This window comes from Oryctolagus cuniculus, chromosome 5 (assembly GCF_964237555.1).
Source record: "Oryctolagus cuniculus chromosome 5, mOryCun1.1, whole genome shotgun sequence".
NCBI lineage: Eukaryota > Metazoa > Chordata > Mammalia > Lagomorpha > Leporidae > Oryctolagus > Oryctolagus cuniculus.
The window spans coordinates 83,197,981-83,225,026 of record NC_091436.1 but is presented as its reverse complement, the minus strand read 5'-3'; the positions used below and the strand labels follow the sequence as shown (position 1 = coordinate 83,225,026).

The window sequence follows — 27,046 nt, the reverse complement described above, 5'->3', positions numbered from 1 at the left end:
GGCAGGGAGCTGGGCTGGGGGCAAGTGCTCGCCGGATGTGCAGGGCCAGAGAGCATGGTGGGAGAGAGGGTGAGCCCAGGGCCAGGCTGCCGGGGAGGGGGCTCATTTCATCTTATAGGGTAAGGGAAGCCCCAGGGTTCTGAGGGAGCCATGCCAAAAAAGGGGTCCTTCTGGAAGGTGAACTTGGCCACGGAGCAGCTGGGAGAGCCAGCACTGACATTGGAAGGTTAAGGCCATGGTGTGGGAGAAGCAATGTTTTCAACCCACTTGTAGCTCGCCCCCTAAAGCGAAATTTGAATTTGAATTTGAATTTAAGTCTATTCATTGATTTAGATTTAAACTGGCTACCAAGGAATAAGACTGTCGACCTTCACCTCCCAGGAACCAATGAGGATGTGTGGGGGAGGAGATGAGAGCCTGGGCCAGGCCAGCAGCAGGGAGGAGGTGCAGAGCTGAGTGGTGGGCTTCTGACGCCTGGATTTGTGACACCAGATTGGTCTGGAAGGAGACAGGCAAGGTCACCCAGGGCTCCCAGAGGCACCTGCGGCAGGGTTGACAGGAGGTCAGCAGGTCACAAAGCAAAGCCTGGACCAGGCGTGGTGATTACCGCAAGGAAACGAGGAGCCTGTGTCCCGCCTTTTCTCCTGCGTGTGAGCCCTCCGTTGTGTGAAGTTAGTGCAGGAAGGGTGCTCCTGTGTTCCAGAAGCTGATCTGGCTGGTTCCAGTGCCCCTGGTCCACCCAAACTCACCCAGTCTCGACTGCCCAAAGCTGACCCCAGCGTGTGGGCTGGGCGGTCCCAGTTTGCCCCTGCATCTGTGCCAGGAGCTGAGCCCCACAACACCATCACCATTTGCAGGCCTACCCTAGACGAGATACAGAGACCCATGTGCCCCGAGCCTAAATTCCCAAACCTTGAAACTGGGCTAAGAAATGCCAAATGGGGGCCAGCATTGTGGCATAGCAGGTAAAGCCACAACCTGCAGCGCTAACATTCCGTATGGGCACCAGTTCAATTCCGGGCTGTTACACTTCTGATTTAGCTCCCTGCTAATGTGCCTGGGAAAGCAGTGAAAGCTAGCCCAAGTCCTTGGGCCCCTGCACCCACGTGGGAGACCTGAATGAAACTCCTGGCTTCATCCTGGCCACTGCAGCCGTCTGAGGGCTGAACCAGCAAATGGAGGATCTCTCTCTCTCTCTCTCTCCCCCCCCACACCCCATACCTATGCTTGCAAATAACTAAACAAACCTTTAAAAAAATAAGAAGAAGAAATGTCAAATGACACACGTCCCAGTGTACACCTTTAACAGCTGCGCCTTTATAACAACCCAGAATGGCCACGGCCCGCAGCACTTGGCACTCCTGGATGGCAGCGCAGGCAGACAGGCCCAGCTTGGGGGCTGCCTTCCTTCTCTCCCAGCACAGCCACTCCAAGCAGAGAAGAGCCCCCCCCGCCATGTACGCATACATATACCCACCCCCCCCAACAGCCAGTCCTGCACCTCCTCTCAGATCCAGGGCAGTGCACAGTGAGCTACTGGTCCCCCGCAGGGGCTCAGCTGGGGAAGAGGTCTGTGCAGGTCCTGGAAGCAGGCTTGGGGCAGTGTGCTCAGGTGACTCTGGGGCCTGGTGCCCAGGTATGACCTGGAAATGGTGGGCACATCCCCTGCGCCCCACAGATTACACCTGAGAACACTGCGTGGCCAGCACAGGGTGCTCCTGCCTGGGCCTGCAGCTGCCACTGCCAACCACAGGGCCTCTTCCATTACTGTGTGCGTGGGTGCAGCCTGTGGGGGGGTGCCAGCAGGTTCAGAAAGCAGGGGGTAGAGAGGAACTGATTCTCCTACATCACTCCCCGCCAGCTGCAGGCTGCCTCCCTCTCTCAAGAGCCACAGATTGTCAGGCAACCCTTTCCTATGGCCACAGCTCATGCCCTGGTCAGATACTGCCTTCCACCTCTTACCCTTCAAATCTTGGCCTGGCAATGACTCCTACTCCTGGCCAGCCCCACAGGGCTTCGCTATAGCCTATTGGCTCCTTAACCCTGCACATCTACACACACACCCTGGGCTTCCTGCCTCATACCATATCCTTTCCCAGTGGTTCCGTCTCAGCCAGTGGCCTCACCCAGGTCAGACACTTAGCAGGTATCCCAAGCTCCTCTGGCTCTGTCAGACACCAAGACCTGGCTAGTCCCCACCCCAGCCAGCCCCCTGAGCATCTCTCAGACCCATCTACTTCTTTCTTTTCTAAAAATATTTGTTTATTTATTTGAAAGGCAGAGTTACACAGAGGCAGAGAGAAAGAGAGATCTTCCACCCATTGGTTCAATCCCCAAATGGCTACAACAGCTGGAGCTGAGCTGATCTGAAGCTAGGAGCCAGGAACTTCTTCTGGTCTCCCAGGTGGGTACAGGGGCCCAAGCACTTGGGCCATCTTGTACTGCTTTCCCAGGCCACAGCAGAGAGCTGGATCAAAGTGACAGCCAGGATTTGAACCAGCGCCCATATGGGATGCTGGCACTGCAGGCTGGGGCTTTAACCTGCTGTGCCAAAGTGCTATCCCCCTCTCTCCACTTCTTTCTGCTCAATCCCACGTCAGCTCTGGTATGGAGGTATCCCACCTCCACCCGCAGCCCCTCCTGATGTGCCACACAGGCCCACTGCCAGCTCTCCAAAGCACAAACTGACCCTGCCACTCCTTGGTCCAGGCTGTGCAGCTGCGGCCATCTGTCACTCCAGCCGTTCACGCCCGCACTCCCAGCCACAGGGAGCTGCGGCCTCTCCCTGGCGGGCCTCAGTGCTTCACACTCTGCCACCCTTGTCCAGGAGTCTCCCCTCCCCTGCCCGGCTCCCCGCTTTCTCCTTATGCTCACCTGCCAGGGCCCACCAGCGGCGTGGCCTCGGAAGGCAGGCTTTGCAGGTCCTTCCCTGGCAGGACAGACCATCCTCTCCTCCCCCGGCTCCATAGGTGGGCACCCCCACGGTGCTCCTGTGATTCCTGGTTTCCCCAGTAGACTGTTAGCTTCTTGAGAGCAACATACTGTTTCATGTCAAGTGATTTAGTGTTAAAAAACCTCCAACTAACACTGCCCCCAACTAGAGTGAAAACTCTAAGAACTGTGTCTGTTTTGCTCATTCTTGGGACTCTAAGGCCAAGGATCCTGCCCAACATATAGTACCAGCTCAAAAAATATGTACTTTTCTGATGGATGAAAGCATTTTGGTTGGACAAGCTAACCTATGTTGTTGCCACTATTTTCTTGACCACTTTGATAAACTCCTTGGGTATATTTTGAAATAATCCATGATCACACTGTGCCCCACCTTTACCTCATTTCTACAGTTAGAATTAAAAACCAACATTGCACTGGTGGGAATGTCAAATAGCCACTGCAGGAAAGAATGTGGGGGACTGGCATTGTGGCATAGCAGGTTAAGCCACTGCCTGCAGCATTAGCACCCCATATGGGCACTAGTTCAAGGCCCAGCTGCTCCTCTTCCCATCCAACTCCCTGCTAATGCACCTGGTAAAGCAGTGGAAGATGGCCCAAGCCCTTGGGCTCCTGTGCTCACGTGCAAGACCTAGAGGAAACTTCTGGCTCCTGGCTTTGGTCTGGCACAGCTCCAGCCATTATGGCCATTTGAGGAATGAACCAGTGAATGAAAGAACTCTCTCTCTCTCTCTCTGTCTCTCCTTCTCTCTCTCTCTCTAATTCTGCCTTTCCAATAAATAAATCTTTCTTTAAAAAAAATATGGTGGCTCCTAGAAAAAAATAAAAGTATGGGGCAGGCATGGTAACACAGCAGGTTAAGCCCCTAGCTGGGATGCTCAAAGGGGTACCTGATTCCAGTCTTGGCTACTTTGCTTCTGATCCAGCTCTGTTAACGTGCCTGGGAAAACAGCGCAAGGTAGCCCAGGTTGCTTGGTCCCTTCCACCTGGGTGGAAGACCAGGAAGAAGCTCCTAGCTCCTGTCTTTGGCCTCATTCAGTCCTGGATGTTGTGACCATTTGGGGAGTGAACCAGCAGATGGAATATCTCTGTTTCTCCTTCTCTATCTTTGTAACTCTGCCTTTCAAATAAATAAAAAAATAAAATTTTTGTTAAAAATAGGGAAGCTGGTAAATTTTATGTTGTATATATTTCTCCACAATTTTATTCATTTTCAGCTCTGTTGAGGTATGATTGACAAATAAAATCGCACAAATTTAAGGCGTATAATGTTTCACCACAATATTTAAAACCAAAATCAAAATTAGAAAAAATTGGCAATGCTGTCCCCTGACAAATGGAAAAGAAGCCTCAGGCCTTGGATGTTCTTCCAGCCAGGGCCCATCACTGAACCAGCAACCGGCCAGTTACACGAGGAGTTTTTGCTTCAACTGATCACTGTGATTATGAGGAAGCCACTGGATTTGTACTTTTCTCTTTGCAGGAAGAAAACGTCATCCAAGGGGTATCTAGGCTCAGACAGATTCTTCTCTGCCACCGACTTTGAAGCATCACGCCGCAGTGGAAGTCCCTCTCCAAGGAGTAAGAAGGGAATGAGGGCACACCCGGGACAAGGTGAGGCTGTTAGGTAGGAAGCTAGAAATTAGCCTATGTGTGTGAGAGGGGCCTAGGAAAACCAAAGTTTCTCCGGAGAAGAATGTAACAGCCTCAGAAGTAGCCTGGTACTTCATACTGTAAAGTCCTGCGGTACCCTGATAACTGTACAGGTGGTCTCAGTCCTCCCCCCAAGGAAAGCTCCCAGGAGAATCCTCTCTGCTCAGCACCAAATGGGCTATCTGGCCTGACGACACTGAGCAATCAAATCATCATGTTGATGGGTAAGGCCACCACCTCCAGTGCTGGCATCCCATATGGGCGGCCAGTTCGAGACCTGGCTGCTCCACTTCTGATTCAGCACTCTGCTATGGCCTGGGACAGCAGTAGAAGATGGCCCAAGTCCTAGGGCCTCGGCACCCATGTGGGAGACCCTGAAGAAGCTCCTAGCTCCTGGCTTCAGATCAGCCCAGCTCTAACCATTGCAATCATTTGGAGAGTGAACCAGTGACCGGAAGCTCTCTCTTGCTCGCTCTCTCTCTCTTTCTCTCTCTCCCCCTCCCTCCCTCCCTTCCTGTGACTCTGTCTTTCAAATAAAATAAATAAATCTTAAAAAAAATAAAAACTCTATGTCCTTATTCCAAGGCAGGCACCCTAGGGGCAGCTCCTTTGCCCAGCACCAGGTGGGCTCCCCAGTCTAACAGCACTGAGTGGTAAAGCCTTGGGAGGAATTTCACCTAACTCACACTGAGCAAACCCTTTGTCCTGGAGGAAGAGGAGGAAGGGGAGGAGAAACAGTGGGAAGAACTGAACTGCTTTCTCTTATAAGCCCCGCCTGAATACTGACTGTGTGCTCAGTTCTCAGGCCTTTCCTGAGCTGAGGCCGGGCCTGCCAGGTGCATTCTCTCCATTAAACCATGCAACCTTGCTTTCCGAGAGTCTAGTCTCTCTCTCTCGGATTCTATCCCATCTGTTCTGATGGGTGCCCTACCCCCATAAACCTTGCTGCCTTGCTTACCACTGCTCCCCGTCTCACGTCTGGATTCTTTCTTGCACCAAGACCCTCCCCCACCCATCTCCACTACTAAGGTCCCGGAGGGACACCTGTGTTTGATGAGCTGCTCTGTGAGCGTGGGGCTGGAGAAGGGGGCATTGGGCCAGACCAGCGCTTGGGGCAGAGCCTGGGGAGCCTGAGGCTCTGCTGCTCCAGCAGGCAGTCCCAGGGCTGCCCCCGGGGAAGGGGCACCTCCTCCTGTCTGCACAGAGACCCAGATGTGCTGCCTGCCGGGCTTCCTTCCTCACAGAGATCACCCGTCCCCTGGGCGGGGCTCCCCTGCCCCCAGTGAGGCTCAGGGTGGACGGGACAGCAGAGGATCTGCAGGGACAGCTTCTTGGCTCGAGGCCATCCCCAGATGTTCCCAGAGATTATAGGTTATAAAGGTCGTTGAAAGGACAGCCGGTGGGATGTCCCCTCCTGTGACAGCCCCATCTCGCCTGCTTGGCTGAGACTCGGGGTGTTGTAAAGCTTCTTATTTGGGGCTCATGGAGCCTCACTACATGCTCCCCTCCCCCGGTTTCATCCCAGGGACATCTGGCCGTCCTGGAAAGCTCTTCGGGGAATTAAAGGTGCCCTGAGGGCCTCCCCCTGGGGGGGGATATGGGGGAGGGGGGAGGAGGGGAGAAGGCGGGAAGCCAGGAGGAGCAGCCGCACTTGCACTCGTTGCTTAGTGGAAGGCACCTGACCCCTGTTCCTTCCCTGCAGCTTCCCCCAAACCAGGGACCTTGTTCAGGCTCAGAAGCTTCCCGGGCGGGGGCAGGGTCTGCCCTGTACTGGCTGTGGCACAAGAAGTGCACACGCTCTTTTTTTTTTTTTTTTTTTAAGATTTATTTATTTGAAAGGTAGAGTTACAGAGAGGCAGAGGCAGAGAAAGGGGTGTCTTCCATCCACTGGTTCACTCCCCAGATGGCTGCAAGGGCCGGAGCTGGGCCGATCCGAAGCCAGGAGCTTCTTCCGGGTCTCCCATGCAGGTGCAGGGGCCCAAGCACTTGGGCCATCTTCTACTGCTTTCCCAGGCCACAGCAGAGAGCTGGATCAGAAGTGGAGCAGCTGAGACTCGAACTGGCATCCATAAGGGATGCCGGCTTAGCGAGTGAAGCTGCCACCTGCATATTGCTCTTTGAGTGTGGCTTGAGGAAGAGGCCGCCTGGCTGGGGCCATAGCATGTTGCACAATTCTGCTGACCACCGGGCCTTCTGGGGACATGACAGGGCATCACCTGCCCTTCCCGACAGCCAGCTCCTGCTCGCTCCCAAAGCGCGTGTGTATGACTGATGCTGAAGGAGAAACTTTAGTCCTTCCCCAAGCTGTTCTGTGGCTGTCACTGAACCCCGGGCCCCAGGCTCTTCTATAAACCAGGGGTGTTGATCCGGCTTTTGTGCAGGCTCCTGGCTCAGCACCCTCCCACAGAAAGATACAACAGCATCACCCACACCCAGACACACAGCTGCCCCGCACTGGACACTTTTTGCCTCTGTGGGCACTTTTGTCTCTGTGGGCCTCTTCCTCCATTAAAAAAAATAAAAAATTAGCATATTTTATAAGTTGATTGGAGTGAAGATAATTGTTAGTGTCTATGAGAACAATCTCTTCTATCTAAAATTTCTTTTTTCCTTCTGATTCTAAAATAAAACATTTGGGGAGGGCCCTAAAAGTGCTGGGGCCCTAGGTAGTGTGCCAGCTCTGCCTGAGGGATATTTCAGCTCCCTGCTGAGGGACAAAAAGGGAGAGGATAGGGAAGAAACCCGGGGGTAGCGAGCATCCAGCCTCAGCAGCTGTGTGACCTGGGCCAGTCCCACCTTCCTGTGCCTCTTTCCTCACCTGGAGATAATGCTAGCTCCACATCTTGGAGTTGATGAGAGGATTATGTTAAGCTCTGAGGGGCTGGCGCTGTGGCATAGCAGGTAAAGCTGCTGCCTGCAATGCCGGCATCCCACATGGGTGCCGGTTCAAGTCCTGGCTACTCCACTTCCGATCCAGCTTCCTGCTATGCTCTGGGAAAGCAGTAGAAGATGGCCCAAGTCCTTGGGTCCCTGCACTCACATGGGAAACCCAGAATAAGCTCCTGGCTTTGGACTGGCGCAGCTCCAGCCATTATGGCCAACTGGGGAGTTAACCAGCAGATGGAAGACCTCTCTCTCTGCCTCTCTGTAACCCAGCCTTTCAAATAAGTAAAATAAACCTTTAAAAAAAAATCCTATGCAGGGGGCAGGCATCTGGCCTACCAGTTAGACCAGGGGTTGGGTGCCCACATGGGTTCTGGCTTCACTCCCTAAGGGGCATGTTGCCCCTCCCTAGCCCTTTCCCCCTCTCCCCCCACCCCCATCCTGTTTTCTCCCTTTAGCTGAGGCCCTGGTGCCCAAGCAGACCCGTCCAGACTTCTTACAAAGCAACTGGCAAACAGATCCGCTGCTTGAGGCAGCTGGTGAAACAGGTAAGAGAAAAGTTCCCAGAGGCTCCAAAGAGCCCCCCTACTCTCCCGCCAGCTGCCTTCTCCCCCCACCCCTACACACTCCGGTGGCAAATTCCCTCCTTAACCAGATAAAAAAGCTCAGCTCTAAGCGTGCCCTGGATGCAGTCTCCTTGGAGACTGTTGCCAACCTCTTTGCTTCAATAAAGCAACCTGTCTCTTGCTGTCGGCTAGGTCTCCTTTCTCCATCTCTCCTTTTGGGGGGTATGAAAGGCCAGAACCCCGAGCTACTCCAAACCTAACACTCCCCATTCCAGCCTCCTGTTAACGTGACCCGAAGAGGCAACAGCTGGTGATTCCAGTGGTTGGCCCTGCCCCGATACGGGAGACCCAGGTTGAGTTCCAGCCTCCTTTATTTTTTTTAAAAAGGCCACATGGGAGTCTGTGGGTACTTTGAAGAGGGTGGTGGCTGGCACAGAATCGTCACCACGAAGGTGGCAGCTGTCACTCATTATTGTCAGTGTCCCTCGCCTCTCGCCGACCTCTGCACTCCTAATTGACTCTGTACGAGAGAGATCAGCGGCAGCTTCCAGCTGATGGGGACGTCTCATGCAGATTCCCGGAGCAGATGCAGCCATGTTAAAGCTGCTTATTTAGTAAAACCTTGTTACCATGACCTTTCCCAGCAGAACTGCCCGTGGAGAGGCCCCAGCGAAACTCAAGGAACCAGACGCATGAATGGCAGCCTCCTGTTGACCGAGTCGGGGTCACCCTCAGCACTGTAGCCAGGAGGGAAGCAGGCGTGTCCCAGGGCTGTCATCTGCCACTTTTGCTCCTTCTGCTTAGCAGGTGTCAGAGAGCAGGGAATTTAGTGAGAGGCTTTGAGACCTTTTCAAATGCAAAGGCATCTGGGATAAATTAATGTCTTAATCCCTTAACAGTCACACAAGGGGAAGGCCTGACAGCTGGGCTTTCCTGAGTATGTGTCAGGGACTTTACATACATTATCTTGTCTAATCTGGACAACAACCCAGACACAGGGGATTACTCTCCCCATTTTATCAGCCAGCAAACGGAGGCCCGGACAGGACTGGTGACCCGCCTGAAGGTCACCCCGGGGAAACAGAGAGGATCAAGGGCAGAGAGCAAGGAGTATGGGAAGGCAGCCTGCCAGGGGCCCCTCTGCTGAAACGCTTTGGGCCTCAGTTTCCCCACACGCACAGGACGGGTGTTGGCCCAAGGAGCTAATGCAATTGCTGCTCTTACTCCACACCCTGCCTGGTGTGAAGACAGCTGGCGTCGCTTCCAGCCACCGCTCTGAATGAAGGCTGATGTCCCTGGAAAGTGCATTTGCTGAGATCCCCACCCCCAGCGCGATGGTGAGGGGCCTTTGGGAGGTGAGAAGTGGATTTGAAGAGACCTCGAGGCCCCGCACCCCTTCTACCCCATGAGGTCACAGCGACAGGTGCCATCTATGAACCAGAAACTGGGCCCTCAGCAGCAAGGAAGCAGCAAGAGCAAGGAGCTGAGGATTGCCAGCACCTGCAGCCGCATGCGCACCACCAAAACTCCACCCCCTTCCGTGCAGACCTCAGCTGCTGAAGATACACAACAGGGCTGCTGGATGCGTCCCCATGATGCCTGGTAAGTCACTGCAATAAAATTACCATGGCTAAAACACCCACTCCCATCATGCAACTCGACGCCTTGAAACTCCTGAGGTTTCCAAAAAGGGCTCTCCTCAAGCCCCACCCATTTTGAATATTCAATTAAGCTCCACCCGGATACCACGCCCTGTGCCTCCAGATGGTATATTTTTATTTTTTTTAATTTTTTTTTTTATTTTTTGACAGAGTGGACAGTGAGAGAGAGAGAGACAGAGAGAAAGGTCTTCCTTTGCCATTGGTTCACCCTCCAATGGCTGCCGCGGCCGGCGCGCTGCGGCCGGTGCACCGCGCTGATCCGATGGCAGGAGCCAGGAGCCAGGTGCTTTTCCTGGTCTCCCATGGGGTGCAGGGCCCAAGCACCTGGGCCATCCTCCACTGCACTCCCTGGCCACAGCAGAGAGCTGGCCTGGAAGAGGGGCAACCGGGACAGAATCCAGCGCCCCGACCCGGACTAGAACCCGGTGTGCCGGCGCCGCTAGGCGGAGGATTAGCCTAGTGAGCCGCGGCGCTGGCCTCCAGATGGTATAAAAGGATGGCCCTGCCCCTTGTTTGCAGCTCATTCTTTCCAGGGCTTGTCATTTTTTCAAGAGTATGGCTTTGCTTTAAGTCAGTCTTGCTTTCCTGCTCACTTTATTTACATCTCTTCCTTGTATTCTTCTCACATGGAGACAAGAGCCCAGATCCAGGCTAGCCAGGGGCCACCCCAGCACCTGAGCTTTTTTCCAGTCTCTAGAAGTGGGAGAAATAAGTTGCCTGTGTGCCTAAGGTGCCCAGCTTGTGGAATTCTGTGATGTCAGCCCGGACTGTGCCGCCAGCCCCTGTGGCATTTCTCCAGGTCCCAGCAAGGACAGTTGGCTGGCCATGCCTCCCCTCCCTGACCCCACAGGCGGGGAAGCTCCTCTGGGGCAGGTGTGCAGGTGAGCTTTACAATGCATTAGGCTGCATGGGAAAGCCCGTGGCCCCTTATAACCAGAACTCCCCAGCCAGTCCCAGGCCAGCCAGGCAGAGGAGCCATTTTATGACTGACTTGCCCAGCCTGCCCTTTTTTTTTTTTTTTTTTTTTTTTGGCAAAAAGAAAAACTGGTAACAGCAGGCTGGTGTCCCTGGTGAAGGCAGACAGCTGAGCCACCCGCAGCTGCTTCCTGCCCGCTCTCCTCTCCCTGACACTCTGAGGGACTCCAGAACCAGAGCTGGATTCTTCTGCCTGTGGGTGGGAAAACCACACCTGCCTAGGAAGGGCCGTGACCTGGAGAACCAGCCCCAGGCAGCACCATGCAGCCCCGGGGGGCCAGTCCTGACCCGGCACCGAGGGGCGGATGTCAGTCCTACCTCCAAAAGCCGGCCTCATGGTGAAGTCGTGGTCATCCACTCGGAGAAGTGGCTGCGGCTTGCCCTTGTGGACTTTGGTCACATCGAGGTTCTTCTTATACAGGTGGCTGCAACGACAAGCGAGACCTGTTTCTCCATGGGCAGCACGGCCCCTCCCCTTAACAAGCTCCAAATCATCCTGATGCGGACTGGACGAAGATGGTTGTGGCAAGTGGTGGAGGATTATGATGATTTTTCTCTCTTCAAAAACTTTCAGTTAGGAGCAGGTGCTGTGGTGCAGGCAGGGGTGGGGGGGTTGCGCTGTACTTGGGATGCCCACAGCCCATCTCCAAGTGCCTGGCTCAAGTCCCATCTCTACTTCCAATCCAGCTTCCTGCTAATGCACCTGGGAGGCAGCAGGTGAGGCTCAAATACTTGGGTCCCTGCTACCCAGGTGGGAGACAAACGGGAGCTCTGAGCCCTGGCTTGATCAGAACCAGTCTCAGTGGTTACAGGCAGGAGGGGGCGTAAACCAGCAGATGGGCGCTCTCTTTCCCTCTGTTTCCAATTCATTAAGTTTTTACAAAATTTAGAGCAATATTGTAGCACAGTTAGTGAAGCCGCCACTTGGGATGCCTGCTTCTTATATCAGAATGCCTGGGGTCAGGTCCCACTTCGGCTTCCGATCCAGCTTCTTGCTAATGTACTTGAAAGGTAGCAGGTGATGGCTCAAGTACATGGAAGACAAAAAGGAGTTCCTGACTCCTGACTCGGGCCTGGCTCAGTGTCTGCTGTGGCACGCATTTGGAGAGAAAGACACTGATACAGGAGTGAGCCAGGGGATGGAAGGTTCTTCTCTCTTGCTCTGTCTTCCAAATGAATAAAAATAACTTTAAAAAATACTGTTATAGGGGCCGGCACTATGGCGCAGCAGGTTATATGAGACCTGAGCCTGGATCAAGGTGCAACTATTTTAAATTAGGCCTCCATCTTGTAACTTGGGCCTGACCAGGCCCTGAGCCCTGAGCCAGAAGCTCCTAAAAGTAAATAAATGAACTCCCCTTGTAGTAAACTCTCCTAGCAACAGCCAATTAGCAGAGAGCAGACAAATACCTAGAGATCCTGGTGTCTTCTCAGGGCAATTAAGGTCATTGATAGCTTCCCGAGACCCTGCGGTTCGGCACGTACACCCCAGCAGCTCAGACCCTATGCTTCAGCCAACCAATTTAAAAGGCATCAACCCCAAAGCCATCCAACCATCTTTACTGGGTCTGTTCCCGCCACTGGATGCACTAATCAATTCTGAGATGTCCTTTGAATTTCCCGCGGGATGAGATGATTTGCTAAATGGTACCATAATGTGTAGAATGTCTCTGAAAACCCTATAAAAACCATATTAACTGAAGGGTCAGGGCTCTCAATTCAGACCCGCTGCATCGGTGTTGATTGAGAGTCCAGGCCCAGACCTGCAATAAAACTCTCGTGCACTTTACAGTGGTATCGGCTCCTTGGTGGTCTTTGGGGACAATTGAACTGGGCATAACAATTAGAGCCCTGGCCTAAAGCACCAGCATCCCATATGGGCACTGGTTCGAATCCCGACTGCTCCTCTTCCAATCCAGTTCTCTGCTGTGGCCTGGGAAAGCAGTAGAAGATGGCCTGGGTCCTTGGGCCCCTGCACCCGCATGGGAGACCCAGAGGAAGCTCCTGGCTTTGGATCAGCGCAGCTCTGGCTGTTGCGGCCATCTGGAGAATGAACCAGCAGATAGAAGACCTCTCTCTACCTCTCTCTGTAACTCTTTCAAATAAAATATTTTTTAAAATACTGTTATAATAAAAATGGTTCTGTGATAAAGGTGAATCTTTTTAAAATATTTATGTATTTGAAAGAGTTACAGAGAGAGAGAGCTTTCATCTGCTTGTTCACTCTCCAAATGGTCGCTTCTTCCGGGTCTCCTACGTGGGTGCAGGGGCCTACTTGGGTTGTCTTCTGCTGCTTTTCTAGGCAAATTATCAGGGAGCTACATCAGAAGTGGAGCAGCCAGGACTTGAATCAGTGCCCATATGGGATGCTGGCACTACAGGAGGCGGCTTTACCCGCTACACCACAGAGCAGGCCTGATAAATAGAATTCTAAGACCAGCACAGTTAAAGTCTGGCAATGCAGGTTTTCCCCAGCCAGATCTGGTACTCCCCATCAGTCAGGGTGGCTGTCTGCAGAGCCCCTGTGCCCGGGAAAGCCATGCACAGCCAGCCAGCGGCGAGTGAGGCCCCAGCTGGGGACAGAGCCACCTCGGCCACCTAGCGCTGGAGCCTGGGTCAGGCTACTTCCTGTAAACCAGAGTACAAAGGAGTGACTCTCTTTTCCCTGTCTTTCACACTTATTCCCAGTCATTTGCTTTATTTTACCAAGATGCACGCTATCCTAAAGCAGTCAAATCTAAGATGCTAAAGTAAGAGTCTACTGACAGGGCCCTCAGTGAACAAGAAAAGTAAAAAAGGGGGAAGAAAGAAGGAAGGAGTCCACGGCCTCCTACCTGTTCTGCTAGACTCGCGGGTTCCTGCCCGGCACAAGCCCAGCAACGCACGTCTCTGGGGCAGAGCCCGGACACAAGCAGTCTGGAAACCCCGGCTGACAGGCGGGGAGGCCAGGCTAAGAACTGGTACTCCTGACTTAACAGTTTAGCTCCTGCAACACCTTAATGATGACACACACCATCTGCTGATGCTGTGACTAAATCGGTGACTTGCAGACTGGGTCACAGATTCTCAGCCCCCAGGGAGGTTCTGAAACTCCTGCAGGCTAAGTCCTACCCCGCAGAGGTTTGGGTTGGGTTATTTCCTCTTTCGAGAGGGGAAGGAGTTGTTCAAGGCCGAACACAGAGGTTTGATTTGCTTCGGCGGAGGCCTAAGCACTGGGAGTTCTTGAAATCTCCCGGATGACCCCACGGTGCAGCTGTGGTTGAGAACTGGGGGATGGGCCTTGACCCGAGGCCTCGGGCGGTGCATGTGGGTGCCGAGGGTTTAGGTGTGCAGATTGGGGAACTGGACCCCCACCTCTCGGGGCTTGTCTGTGGGTCTCTGCCATGTGCAGCTTATTGAAGTTTCTCAGAAATAGAGAGGTTCTGTTTTGAGTGTTTGTTCATTTACATACACACTTATTTTATTCCCCATACTCTCGTCACACTTCATTCACTTAAAAGAACAATTAGGTTAGAGACAGAGATGGAGATCTCCTAACAGCTGGTTCATTTCCTAAAATTCCTGCAACTGCCATGGCGGCACCAGGCTGGAGCCAGGACCTGGGACTCCAGCCAGGCCTCCTACGTGCAGCAAGGACTCGGCTGCCCGAGCCATCGCTGCTACCTCCTATGGTGCGCATTAGCAGGAAGCTGGAGTCAGAGCTTGCTCTGGGTGCGGAACCCAGGGTGCTCCAGCGTGGAATGCAGGCATCTCAACCAGCTTCTAAACTGCCAGGCTAGGTGCCCACCTACATTCTCTTCGGAGAGACACAAGCTTGTTTCCTGCTTAAACTCTGTGGCGGGAACCACGTTCCCTCTCGCGAGGTCGTGGCCGCTTCCTATGAAATCGTTGTCGCCTTTCATTCTGGACCAGCTCTGCCCAGATGGGGTAACGCGTGGGAGGTCTGAAGCCGTGCTCCTCAGTAAAGCAGCCGATACTCACGTGTGACTGTGAAGTTAAATTAACTACGAGTGTTCCGGTTCGTTTCTCAACTACACTAGCCGTGCATGGCTGCTGCCCAGCATACGAGCGAGAACACCCGTCACAGAGGGTTTCATTGCTCAGTGCTGGCGCAGAGGTTTCCCCCACGAGCCAGGAATCCCCAGCTCACAGCTTCACTTTTGGAACTGCTGGCCTGCTGCTCGAAGCCCTACACTTCCGTGTCATTGTCCAACCAGGGCCCAGGCCCTGCCTGTTTCTCTGTCTCTCCATTCAGCTCCTCCTGTCAACATCACCGGGAGAGCCACCCGCACCCTGGCGGCTCTTTGCACTCTGCCCCCCGCCTCACCCCCACAGCCTCCGCTTCTCTCTCACCACTCATTCCCTTCAGCATTCAAATCAGATTCAAGCCTCTCCCTTTAGAATCAAAATTAAGCAGACACCACATCTCCTCTAACTCCCGTTTATTATTTTTTTAAGATTGACTTGAAAGTCAGAGAGGAGAGACAGAGATCTTCCATCTGCTGATTCAATCCCCAAATGGCCACAAAGGCCAGAGCTGGGCTGATCTGAAGCCAGGAGCTTCTTCCAGGTCTCCCATATGGGAGCAGGGGCCCAGTACCTGGGCATCTTCTACTGCTTTCCCAGGTGTATTAGCAGGGAGCTGGACCAGAAGCAGAGCAGCCAGGACTCAAAACTGGCACTCATGTGGGATGCCAGCACTGCAGGAGGTGGCTTTACGCACTGTGCCACAGCGCCAGCCCCCTCTAATCCCCATTTCAGAAAGCAGAATATGTGTGTTAATTATATCCTTCTCTAAATATGTCCCTTATGAAAACAGTATTTAAAAACTGCTTTTTAAAAGAGCAATTTTAGGTTCCCAGCACAACTCAACAGAAGGCATGAGAATTTCCCCTATGCCTCCGGCCCCTAAGCACACACATGGTCTCCCCGTCACCACATGCAGCACAGGGTGGTGCATTTCTTACAAGTGGTAACTTGTAAGCCCTGCATTCCCAGGGGCCCCTGGTTCACATTAGTGCTCACTCCCAGTGGTGTCACTTTGAAGGGTTTGCACAAATGCATACCAACACAGATCCACCACAATATTATAAACTCAGAGTCACTGCTCTGAAAACCCCATGTTTTATGGGGGGACCACTTTCTTCTCTCCCCTCCCCACCCCTCAAATAAATCTCCCAGAGAGCTGCGTTCCACAGGCTGTTGCCACTTCCTCACTCCCAGCCACTTCTTGTCCCTTTGTGCCCAACCCTGGCCTTGCCTGTGCTCCTTTGGGGGGTGGGGGGGTGCGGGGGCTTCACAGCTAGAGACAAGACCACGCCTCTGCTGGCTGTTGCTTGTAGGACTAGGCCCTCGGTTTTCCTCCTTCCTCTCTCATGGTCGCGTCTCAGTCCCCTCCTCAGCCCGTCCTTAAATGCCAGCATCCCCAAGGCCCTGTCCCAGCTCCCTTCCCTCCCATGTGCATTGACTTGGGCAAGCTTACTGTGCAGGGCTTACACTGTTGTCACCAGGTGGATGAGTCCCAGGGCATCCCCCTCCCTCTCTGCATGACTGAATACCTCCAGTGGGGCCTCCTGTTGCCCTTTAAACTCAGCACATGCACAGGTTGGTTTGGGACACGCTGAGTTTGAAGTGACCTAGGCCGAAGGATGAGTGAGCTTTAAATGAAAAGCGGGGAGTCCGGCACCGCGGCTCACGTGGCTAATCCTCCACCTGTAGCGCCGGCACCCTGGGTTCTAATCCCGGTTGGGGCACCAGATTCTGTCCTGGTTGCTCCTCTTTGAGTCCAGCTCTCTGATGTGACCTGGGAAGGCAGTGGAGGATGGCCCAAGTGCTTGGGCCCTGCACCCACATGGGAGACCAGGAGGAAGCACCTGGCTCCTGGGTTCGGATTGGTGCAGCACACTGGCCGTAGCAGCCATTATGGGGTGAACCAATGGAAAAGGAAGATCTTTCTCTCTGTCTCTCTCTCTAACTCTGCCTATCAAAAAAAAAAAAAAAAGTGGGAAATGAAAAGGGGGTGTGTCACTGAAGAGGAAAGAATGAGGCTGCAGGGGCCAGCAGCAGCCTTGGGAATCACAGGAAGAATCTGGTTTTTATCCAGAGGCAATGAGGGGCTGGCACTGTGGCCTAGCAGGTAAAGCCTCCGCCTGCAGTGCCAGCATCCCATGTGGGCACCGGTTTGAGCCTGGCCGCTCCACTTCTGATCCAGCTATCTGCTATGACCTGGGAAAGCAGTAGAAGATGGCCCAAGTCCTTGGGCCCCTGAACCCACGTGGGAGACCTAGAAGCTCCTGTCTCCTGGCTTTGGATCGGTGCAGCTCCAGCCATTATGGCCAACTGGGGAGTGAACCAACAGATGGAAGATTTCTCCCTCTCTCTGCCTCTCCTTTTCTCTCTTTTAACTCTGACTTTCAGATAAATAAATAAATCTTTAAAAAAAAAAAAAAAAGGCAACGGGAAAACCATGGAAGGCGTGAGGCAGCTGGAGAGGGAAGCCCTGACCGGATTTGCTTTTGGACAAACCCTTTGTAGCTGCACGTGCCCAGGAGCAGAGGCCTGTGGACATTTAAGCACCAAAGTCCTATGTTGATGGTACTAAGAAGGTGGGGGCTGGCGCCGCGGCTCACTAGGCTAATCCTCTGCCTTGCAGGGCCAGCACACCGGGTTCTAGTCCCGGTCGAAGTACCTGGCTCCTGCCATCGGATCAGCGCAGTGTGCCGGCCGCAGCGCGCCGGCCGCGGTGGCCATTGGAGGGTGAACCAACGGCAAAGGAAGACCTTTCTGTCTCTCTCTCTCACTGTCCACTCTGCCTGTCAAAAAAAAAAAAAGAAGAAGAAGAAGAAGAAGAAGAAGGTGGGAAGTCTGTTGGTTTTCCAGAGAGGCCTGGCGGGGGGCGGGGCTCTTAGGTCGATGTGCGGGTGCTGGGTACCTTTGGAAGGAAGTTTCTGGGAGAGGGGTGATTATGAAAGTGGAGGTGGACTCATCTGTTCTCCCTGCTTGCTGGCTCCCCATGTGATCCTCCACACATTGGCACACTCCCCGGTGTCACCAGAAGCCAAACCGATCTTGCACCGTGACTCTCCAGAACCATGAGCTTCCCAAGTAGCTTCTCTAGGGCGTTTGCTACAGGGACGAAAAGCTGACTACCACGAACTTCCTCCCAGCTCTAGGCTGTGATAGGGGGCTGAAGCCTGGTCCCCAGGAAGCAGGCAGGAATACGGCTTGGAGCCTTCTCAGGAGCTTGCCTGCTCGCTGGCCTCCAGGAGCCAGGTGAGCCAAGCCTGTTTCCCAGCAGTGAGAGCGTGAGGGGCCAGGTCCCAGCGCAGCAGCTGAGACGCCCAGAAGGCGGATGAAGAGCTCAGCCCAGGGCTTAGCAGATCACAGACATTAAATTGTGAGAGCAGCAGCTCGCTGCCCCTCTGCCTCGTGGGGAGCAAATCCCTCCCCCGTCAGCAGAGTTTCCACATCCATTTAGGGGAGGATTAGGGGACCGGAACTCCCAGGTTGCCACCGCCCAGCAAGAGACAGGAGGTTTCAATCCTGCCACTGCTGAGGCCTCAGGGTGGTGGGTTTTTCTTAAAAGGAGCCAGCTGTGTGGTAACTCTTGCCACTAAAAGCCTGAGCCTCAGGCTATTTGCATGAGCTTCATCTTCGCCCAGGAGACGGCTGGGCACTGCCCCGCTGGTCTCAGCCCCAGAACCCAGACTCCTGAGCCCCACCACACAGCAGGGCAGCCACCTTCATGGGCGCTCGGTCCCAGTCTTTGAGGGGGGGTGGGGAGAAGAAAGAAGCGAAATGTGTCCGCTGCACTGTGGTGTGGCTTACTGGGCATGATAGCAATGGCACTAACCACGTCCAAGTGCACCACGTCTCTCCGCGGAGACCCTGAGCTGCAGACTTCACACTCACCCCACACGCTCCCAGCAGGGAGGGTTTCACCACTTCCCTGGAGAAAGTGGGGTTCAGAGAGATGAGGGCCCACAGCTGCACTGCCAGACAGGGGCAGCTCTAGGGCCTAGCCTTACTTTCTGACCTCTCAACTGCTTCTCTGTCCCTAAGCTACTCTGTGAAGGGTAAGGGCTGCAGGAGGTAGGGGGTAGGAGGGCAGAGCTGCTCCTGGGTCCTGCAAACCAGGAGGAGGATGGCTTGGGCACACAGTCCCCAGAGGCTGCCAACGCGGAGGGGAAAACAGGCAGGGGAGCTCCAGGCTCGCAGACCCCCAGGGACATTGGGATTATCCAGACAGCCCAGTCTCCCAGGGCCCAGAGTTCGGTTTATATTTCAGATCGGGGGAGAAGAGCCTGCGAGGGCAGGAGGGGGTGGCGATTACGGAGTCAGGAGGCCATCTGGGGCAGGGGTAGAGGGGGTGGTACAAAGCCGATGGCAGGCTCACTGGGGACACACAGGGTCAGCAGAGCAGCAGCCAGCTTTGAGAGAGCAGTCAAGGGCCAGAACGCGTGTATGACGTGAGTGCCTCAGTCAGCGCGATGCAAGAGAGGGCTGCCGGGCTAGAAGGCGTGGTCATGGTGTGTGAGCGGGAGACCGCGTGCAGGGTGTCACTGAGACCTGTAAGGAAAGGAGCTGACCTGCAGAGAGCAGGTGCCGTCCGGCTGCACTCAGAACAGGTTGGGTCATTTTGTACCTGTCTACTAACAGAGCTGGTTTCGGGGGTGAGCTGTCCCGGGCTTGACTGAAGCATTTCTGGGACACAGCTCCGTGGCTGTCTGGCCGTGTGCATGCCCTGTACATGCACACAGCTGAGAACCGGGTGCCCTATCCTTTTCCCCCATGGTCGATTCAAAACTAATTTTTAATTTGTACATGTTCTTCTCTTCCCACATAAGCATTTTAAAGAAATTTTCCCTATCCCTAAGAGTCAGGTTTACTCTGTCCCCAGGCTCGTGGGGCTGTCCGGGGAAGATGCTATGCAGATGCTGTGCCGGCACCAGGCTGCCCAGCTGGCTCTCTGGGGATCCCCAGTGGGTTCCTGCCAATGCCTGCACCATTCTTAGGGGAGGGACATTAAAGCATTGCAAGCAATGCTTCCTCTCCAGCCTGAGTAGATCGAAGACCTGGGTTCCAGCCCTGTGGAGCCCCTTGCAAGCACCGGGAATCACTCCTGCCTCTGAGCCACCGCATCTGCACCTGGACAAAGAGCCTATGGAGAGAGCTGTCCAGCATGTGCCTGGTCGCACAAGACGGTCCAAAGGAGACCGTGGAGTTGTTGTTGGTACTTGTTCTGAGAAGCACTGTGTGATTTAGTCCTCTCTCTAAGATTCACGGTGCCCGCTTATCTCATAAAGCTGCTAGACATTCTGTCTGAAAACATCTCTGGAAAATGATCACATCCAGGGTTTCCTGACCCTCTTTGACACTGGAACCCAACTCCACACACTGCCTATTCACCTATCGCAGAATCAGAGCTGGAGCAGACGGCCTCTGAGGTCCCTGTCTGTTCAACAGCCCACGGTTCTGGCGACGTAAGTGAGAATAAGCCTTTCAGAGCAGGGCTCTGCCCCAACCTACTGGAGGGCTCTGCTCTGCTGTTTTCAGCCGAGTAGAACTTGGCCCCAGTGAGTATCCCGCATCTCCCTGAGCTGTAATCGCCACTGCAGTCTGAGCAGCAGAGAGTGTAACTATTATTTATCTTTAGTGTTTTCCATTTTTTAAAAAAGACATTCATTTTGAAAGATTTACAGAGAGAGGGAGAGACAGATCTTCCACCTGCTGGCTTACTCCCCAGATGGCCCCAACAGCTAATGCTGGGTCATACCAGAGCCAGGAGCCAGGAGCTTCATCCGGGTCTCCTGTGTGGGTGGCAGGGGCCATCTTCCGCTGCTTTTCCCAGGTGCATGAGCAGGGAACTGGATCAGAAGTGCAGCAGCCGGTATGTGAACCAGTGCCCATATGGGATGGCAGCGTTGCAGGGACAGCTTTACCCACTGTGCCACAACGTCAGGCCCTATCATTATTGTTTTCTAAAGATATGGAAGGCATCAAGCTTTAATGTACATATTTATAATAGTACAGGTATATAATCTGTATTTAAATATATATTTTTCAAAAATTGCCACTGATAGCAGTGCATGATAAAAACTATTTAGGGCAGGATAAGCAACCACTCGGGACTCCTGCATCCCATATCGGACTATCTGGGTTCAAGCCTTGGCTTCACTCTCAATTCCAGCTTCCTGCTAATGGACACCCTGGGCAGTAACAGGTTGTGATTCAAGTCCTTGGATCCCTGCCACCCACTGGGAGACCCATAGAGTTCCTGGCTCTTGGCTTCAGCCTAGCCCAGTCTCAGCTCTTGTGGGCATTTGGGGAGAAAACCAGAGCTACCCTTCCTCTGCCCGCCCCCCTTCTCTCCCTCTCTCCCTTTGCCTTTCAAATTTAAAATAAATTTTAAAAAAAGATTTGGAGACCACTGACCTAGAAAATGCACCAGAAGATCTGAGTTTATATTCAAATCCACTGGTAACTTGTCCAAAATGGAAGAGATGTGCAACAGCCCACATAAGGTGTTTGTGTCGCAGCCACTGTTCTTTCCTCATCGTCAAGCTTCACTGCTCCTATGTCTCCCTCCATCCTGGAGTATCACACTTCTACATCAGCGCAACACACACTTACCGAGGAACTTAGATTTGTAATGTAATGATCCTGAATGCAAATTTTGGGCCTAACCAGTATTTCTTAGGAACGTCTCCATTACATCATGAGGTGGCATTCACTGTTGTCTACATGTATATCCCTGAAAACTGTAGCAAATTCCAAATGCCTTTTCTAAGATTCCAATTGGCAAAATGAAACCCAACACTATTACAGAGTGATCACCTACCAAACAATTTATAGAAGACAATTCCTGATTATATATTTTTTCTTAACGGTTTAGATTAGTTCCCGTATGCAGTTTCTCCCAAATGCTTGGGTGGAATTATCTAGCAAGCCATCCATGGGAATCCTGAGCCACAAAGTCACACAGTAGAGGGGTAGAAAGATTTCTCCCGAGTGAGGCACCAACTCTCTGCCTTAAAGCAAAATACAACAGCTGAGCCCAGGCATCAGAGTTTGAGCTCTGTCCTCAGCGCTTAACACAGAGTGTGTGTGGCCAGCTCAGTACAGGACCTGGATTCTACAGGACCCCCAGCCCTCGTCGGGGGCTCTCCCGCCACCGTGCACCTGCTGCACAGTGACCTCCCTCCACTCCCGCCCATGACCTTACCTTGACCTGGGTGATTCCAGCTGCCCTGTCCATCTCTTCCTTCTGGGCTTTCTGCTCTCCACGAGGAGCACCAAGCAAAACAAAAACAAAACGAGCCTTGTCAAGTAAGGCATCTGTGGATGTCTGTGATGAAACCAGCTGCTTTCCAGGAGCCTGCACTGGGGCGAGCCCCCGCTGCCTTAACCATTGATTCAGCCTGCTGCCCGACGGTGCTTCGCTGAGAGGCTCGGAGGGCCTGGCAGGCAGCGCTGAGCTGACTCTCCCGATTTACTGTCTGCTACCGGAGCCTCTCCCACCCCCACCCCTGCACAACCGACCGTGACACAAACACCCAGCTTGCCCTCCCTTCTGCTTGCTGATTGGCCATTAGTCAAGAAGTTTGGCCTTCGGTGAAACTCTGCTTCCACTGAAGCCTAGAACAGCTTTGGCTAAAACTGTTACATAAAAAAATTAAATCTCTTGAACATGCCAGCTTTTTGCTGAGATCATTAATCCACCACTCTGACTACAGAAAGCCAGCCTGTCACATCCAGCAGAGGGTCAGCCTCTCTCCTCAGAGAAGCGCAAGAAGGTGGAACCTGCCTTCCGTACACGCAAATCATCCTGTTTTCAGAGGTTGCTTTATTCCCTGGTCTAAGAGAATATATTTTCCCTGTGGCCAAGGACACTTTCCCCCAGAATGCACATCATATTTTTTTAAGATTTATTTATTTGAAAGTCGGAGTTACACAGAGAGAGAGGAGAGGCAGAGAGAAGTCTTCCATCTGCTGGTTCACTCCCCAATTGGCCACAATGACTGGAGCTGCGCCTCTCTGAAGCCAGGAGCCAGGAGCTTCTTCTGAGTCTCCCACGTGGGTGCAGGGGCCCAAGGACTTGGGGCATCTTCTACTGCTTTCCCAGGCCATAGCAGATATCTGGATCAGAAGTGGAGCAGCCAGGACTCGAACTGGCACCCATATGGAATGCTGGCACTGCAGGTGGCGACTTTACCTGCTATGCCACAGCACCGGCCCCTGTACATCATATTTTTTAAAGACATCAAAGTATAAAGCACATTTTGGTTTAGAAGGATAGCATGATCTAAAGTAGGACTCATAACTGGGTAAGTTCCATCATGAACATTAAGTTAACCTTGCTCTTTAACCCTGAAATGTATGAAATCAAACAGCATAAATTAGGCTTGAGCTCTATCCTAGGCTATGGAATCATGCACATTGGAAGTATAGAGATATTTACACGTGGTTACATTTAACCTACTGAACAGAACGGAATGTACCTAAAACTTACTAGTCGTTGGCCTGCGTGTCCCGGCAATGGGGAGTTTAGTGTGGTCAAAACACAGGGAGATGTGGAGGGAGGGAGCAGAGGCAGAAGTGAAACAGAATCAGAGTTTCATTACCTGGGAAAGTCAGACTCAAAAAAAGCTTGAGATTGCTTTTAGCCACATGGGATGACATGTTCCGTTTTATTTTTTAAGAGATTTCTGATTGGGGTCGGTCGGCGGTTGGATAAGAGAAACTATAATAACCAAGGTCTGTCAGAAGGAAAGGGAAGATGAAGAGAAACAAAGAAAATGAAATTGTCGCTTAGCTCTGGAGAATACACCTGGAGAGTGAACAGAGTTGAGTGATGAGACACGCAGGGAGACAGAGGTATCAACAGCAGTATCAAGGATTTGACTCTAGAGGTAGGTCTGGTGGGCCATATCACCCTTAACAGATGTCAAAAATGGTGGACAAATTTGGTGGGGTTTAAAGCACCATGGGATCTCCATTTGCTTAACAGGCAGCTGGAATACGAGCTTGGAACTCAGGAGACGGGTCTGGACTGGAGGAGTTGTTTGGAGCTACTAGTGCATGGTGGTAGTTTAACCACAGGAAAGGGTGAGAGCTTCCAAGCTCATAGAAGTCCAAGTCCAGAATCCTGGATGAACTGTACGCTTAAGGATTTGATGAGGCAGCTGGAACGAAAGCAGAGAACTAGCAAAGACCCTGGTTATGAACCAGAGTGGGAGTTCCAGGGAGGAAGGGAGTCCAGTCAGTGCCGTGCAGAGGTCAAGCAAGGCGACGCCTTGCAGAAGGCAGGTTACTGGTCTGGCAACCAGAGCGCCCTTTGTGACTCCAGCGATGCAGTTTCAGGTGTGAGGTGTGACAGGAGGCCAGGATTAGGAATGATTCGGTACAGAAACTAATTCTGTGGTTCCCAAATGTGGCCACCACTCGGAATTATCCAGGGAATTTGTTTAAAAATCCTATGCTCAAAGGTTTAGTGGTGAAGCACAAAACCAATTAAAGTCCTTTTCCAAAAGGTCTTGCTTTTCCTTTCTTGCCTTTGGAGCAAGACTATAAAGAACTGGCTGGCTGGAGAGGCTGGCACTGTGGCACAGTGGGTTAAGGCCCTGGCCTGCAGCACCAGAATTCCATATGGACGCCGGTTCAAGTTCCGGCTGCTCCACTTCTGATCCAGCTCTCTGCTAATAATGCTCCTGGGGAAGCAGCGTAGGATGGCCCACGTGGGAGACCCTGAAGAAGCTCCTGGCTCCTGGCTTCAGATCAGCTCAGCTCTGGCTGTTGCGGTCACTGGGGAGTAAACCAGTGGATGGAAGACCTCTCTGTCTCTATCTTGCTCTTTTAAATAAATAAAAAATCTTAAAAAAAAAAAGAAAAGAAAAAAAGAGTTGGCCGGAATCCGAGAATTGTACTGGGTTATTGTTTTCATGAAATATTTATTTATTGCATTCTATGTGCAACTTTAGATCCTACCAATTTTTTTCATTGAAGACTCCATTCAAAGCTTAATTGTGATTTCAGTTGGGAGAAAGGCACAGCTGGATGGTATAACTGTCTCAGTCACAATGCTATTGAACTGTCATGCACATGCCATAAATTCACCCCTTTAAAGTGAGGGTTTTAGAATACTCAAAGTTGTACAACTATCACCACTATCTAACTTTAGAAAGTTTCCATCTTCCTGAAAGAAACTCCATACCCAGAGTCACTTCCCACTCTCCATTCCCTTTAACACCTGGTAACTACTCACCTTTCTCTCTGTGGGTTCACATTTCCAGATACTTTAATTGAGTCCTACTGTACACAATCTTTTGCATCTGGCTTTGCTAAGCACAGTGTTTCAAAGTTCATCCACATTGTAGTATGAATCCTTCATCCCTTTTTATGGCCAAATAATGTTCCATCGTACAGATATGACATAGATGATGTTATCAGTTGGCAATTTATTTATTTTAATATTTGAAAGTCAGAATTACAGAGATCTTCCATCCACTGGTTCATTCCCCAAATGGCTACAATGGCCAGAGCTGGGCCAGGCCAGAGCTAGGAGCTAGGAGCTTCATCCAGATCTCCCATGTGGGTGCAGGGGCCCAAGCCCCTGGGCCATCATTCGCTGCTTTCCAAGCACATTAGCAGAGAGCTGATTGGAAGTGAAGCAGCCAGGACTCGAACTTGTGCCCATGTGTGTGCCAGCACTGCAGGACAGCAGCTTAACCTGCTGTGCCATAGCCCCAGCTCCCGTTTTTAGCTGTTAAAGACAGTACTGCTGCGATTATTTACACACATTTGGTGAACATGTCTTTATTTTTTTTGGATATAATTTTTTTAAAAAAGATTTATTTATTTTATTTGAAAGTCAGGGTTACTCAGAGAAAGAAGGAGAGGCGGGGGAGCGGTGTCTTCATCTGCTGGTTCACTCCCCAGAAGGCCACAACAGTTGGAACTGCACCCATCTGGAGCCAGGAGCCAGGAGCTTCCTCCAGGTCTCCCATGTGAGTGCAGGGACCCAAGGACTTGGGTCATCTTCTACTGCTTTCCCAGGCCACAGCAGAGAGCTGGATCGGAAGTGGAGCAACAGGGACTTGAACCGGTGCCCATATGGGATGCTGGCACTGCAGGTGGCTGCGGCTTTATCTGCTATGCAACAGTGCCGGCCCTTAGGTATACTTTTACATAGAGCAGTGGGACTGCTGAGTTGTATGGTAATTTTAACTAGAGGAACTGCCAAGCTTTTTTGCAGTAGTTGCACCATTTTACATTCCCACCAGCAATGTATGAGCATTCATTTCCCATCAATACTTACCATTTGACTTATTCATTCTAGCCATCCTTTGGAGTGTGAAGTGGTATCACACTCTAATTTTGATGTGCATTGCCCTAGTAACTAATGCTGTTGAGCATCTTTTCAGATGCTTAGAGGCCATTTGTAATCTTCTTTGTAGGAATGCCTATTCAAAACTTTTGTCACTTTAAGATCAGGTTACTCTTAGGTTTATTCTCAAATTATAAGTTTTTTTAGATATTCTTGATACTAGTCCCTTATCAGATGTGTGAACTGCAAATACACTTTTCCATTATGAGATTTCACTTTCTTGATGGTGTTCTTTGGAACACATGCATATTTTAATGATATTATATGTACATGAGAGTAAAATATATATGATATATATTTGCTCATATGTCTAAGAAACCACTGCTTAACCCATCATCACAAAGATTGACTATGCTTTCTTCTACAATTCTTACAGTTTCAGCTTTTACACATATTTTTTTTTTTTGACAGGCAGTGTTAGACAGTGAGAGAGACATAGAGGAAGGTCTTCCTTCTGTTGGTTCACCCCCTAAATGGCCGCTACGTCCAGCACGCTGCACCGATCAAAAGCCAGGAGCCAGGTGCTTCCTCCTGGTCTCCCATGCAGGTACATGGCGCAAGCACTTGGGCCATCCTCCACTGCGCTCCCGGGCCACAGCAGAGAGCTGGCCTGGAAGAGGGGCAACCGGGACAGAATCCGGCGCCCCCGACCAGGACTAGAACCCGGGGTGCCAGCACCGCAAGTAGAGGATTAGCCTAGTGAGCCGTGGCGCTGGCCACACATAGATTTTTGATCCATTTTAATTTTTGTACATAGTGTGAGACAATGAATGTGTAACTTTAACTTGCTGATTTCTCTCGGGTCAAAGATTCAAGCCTGGTGGTTCAAATTCAGAGGTGTGGGAGTCCCAGAAGCGTCTGTTGAGGTCAGATTACGGAAAGACTGACCACTTACAACACTGTGTCCTACCTTAAGGGTCTGGGTCTATCTTAAGGGCAGTAGGAGAGAAGGGATCAGATCTGTGTAATGG

At 52.1% G+C, this 27,046-nt stretch overlaps 1 protein-coding gene and 1 long non-coding RNA gene across 3 annotated transcripts in view; one reads left to right on the top strand and one right to left on the bottom strand.

The window, feature by feature from the left end:
- Window positions 1-22,449, bottom strand: part of GABRR2 (gamma-aminobutyric acid type A receptor subunit rho2) — a 55,440-nt gene extending 32,991 nt beyond the window's left edge. The window contains exons 1-2 of one of the 2 annotated variants that reach the window (XM_008263204.4): window positions 21,915-22,449; window positions 11,009-11,115 (exon numbers count right to left, since the gene is read on the bottom strand). In XM_008263204.4, the coding sequence (XP_008261426.2) occupies window positions 11,009-11,115; window positions 21,915-22,027 (220 nt within the window). In that variant the 5' untranslated portion in view covers window positions 22,028-22,449. Of the gene's footprint in view, window positions 1-11,008; window positions 11,116-13,524; window positions 14,450-21,914 lie in introns of those variants that run through there. The other variant, XM_070073786.1, reaches the window with a different exon arrangement.
- On the top strand, window positions 8,739-12,479 carry LOC138849635 (uncharacterized). Its single transcript, XR_011388621.1, has 2 exons — window positions 8,739-9,656; window positions 11,112-12,479. It is a non-coding gene; the product is annotated as an uncharacterized lncRNA (long non-coding RNA).
- Window positions 22,450-27,046: the final 4,597 nt, after the last annotated feature.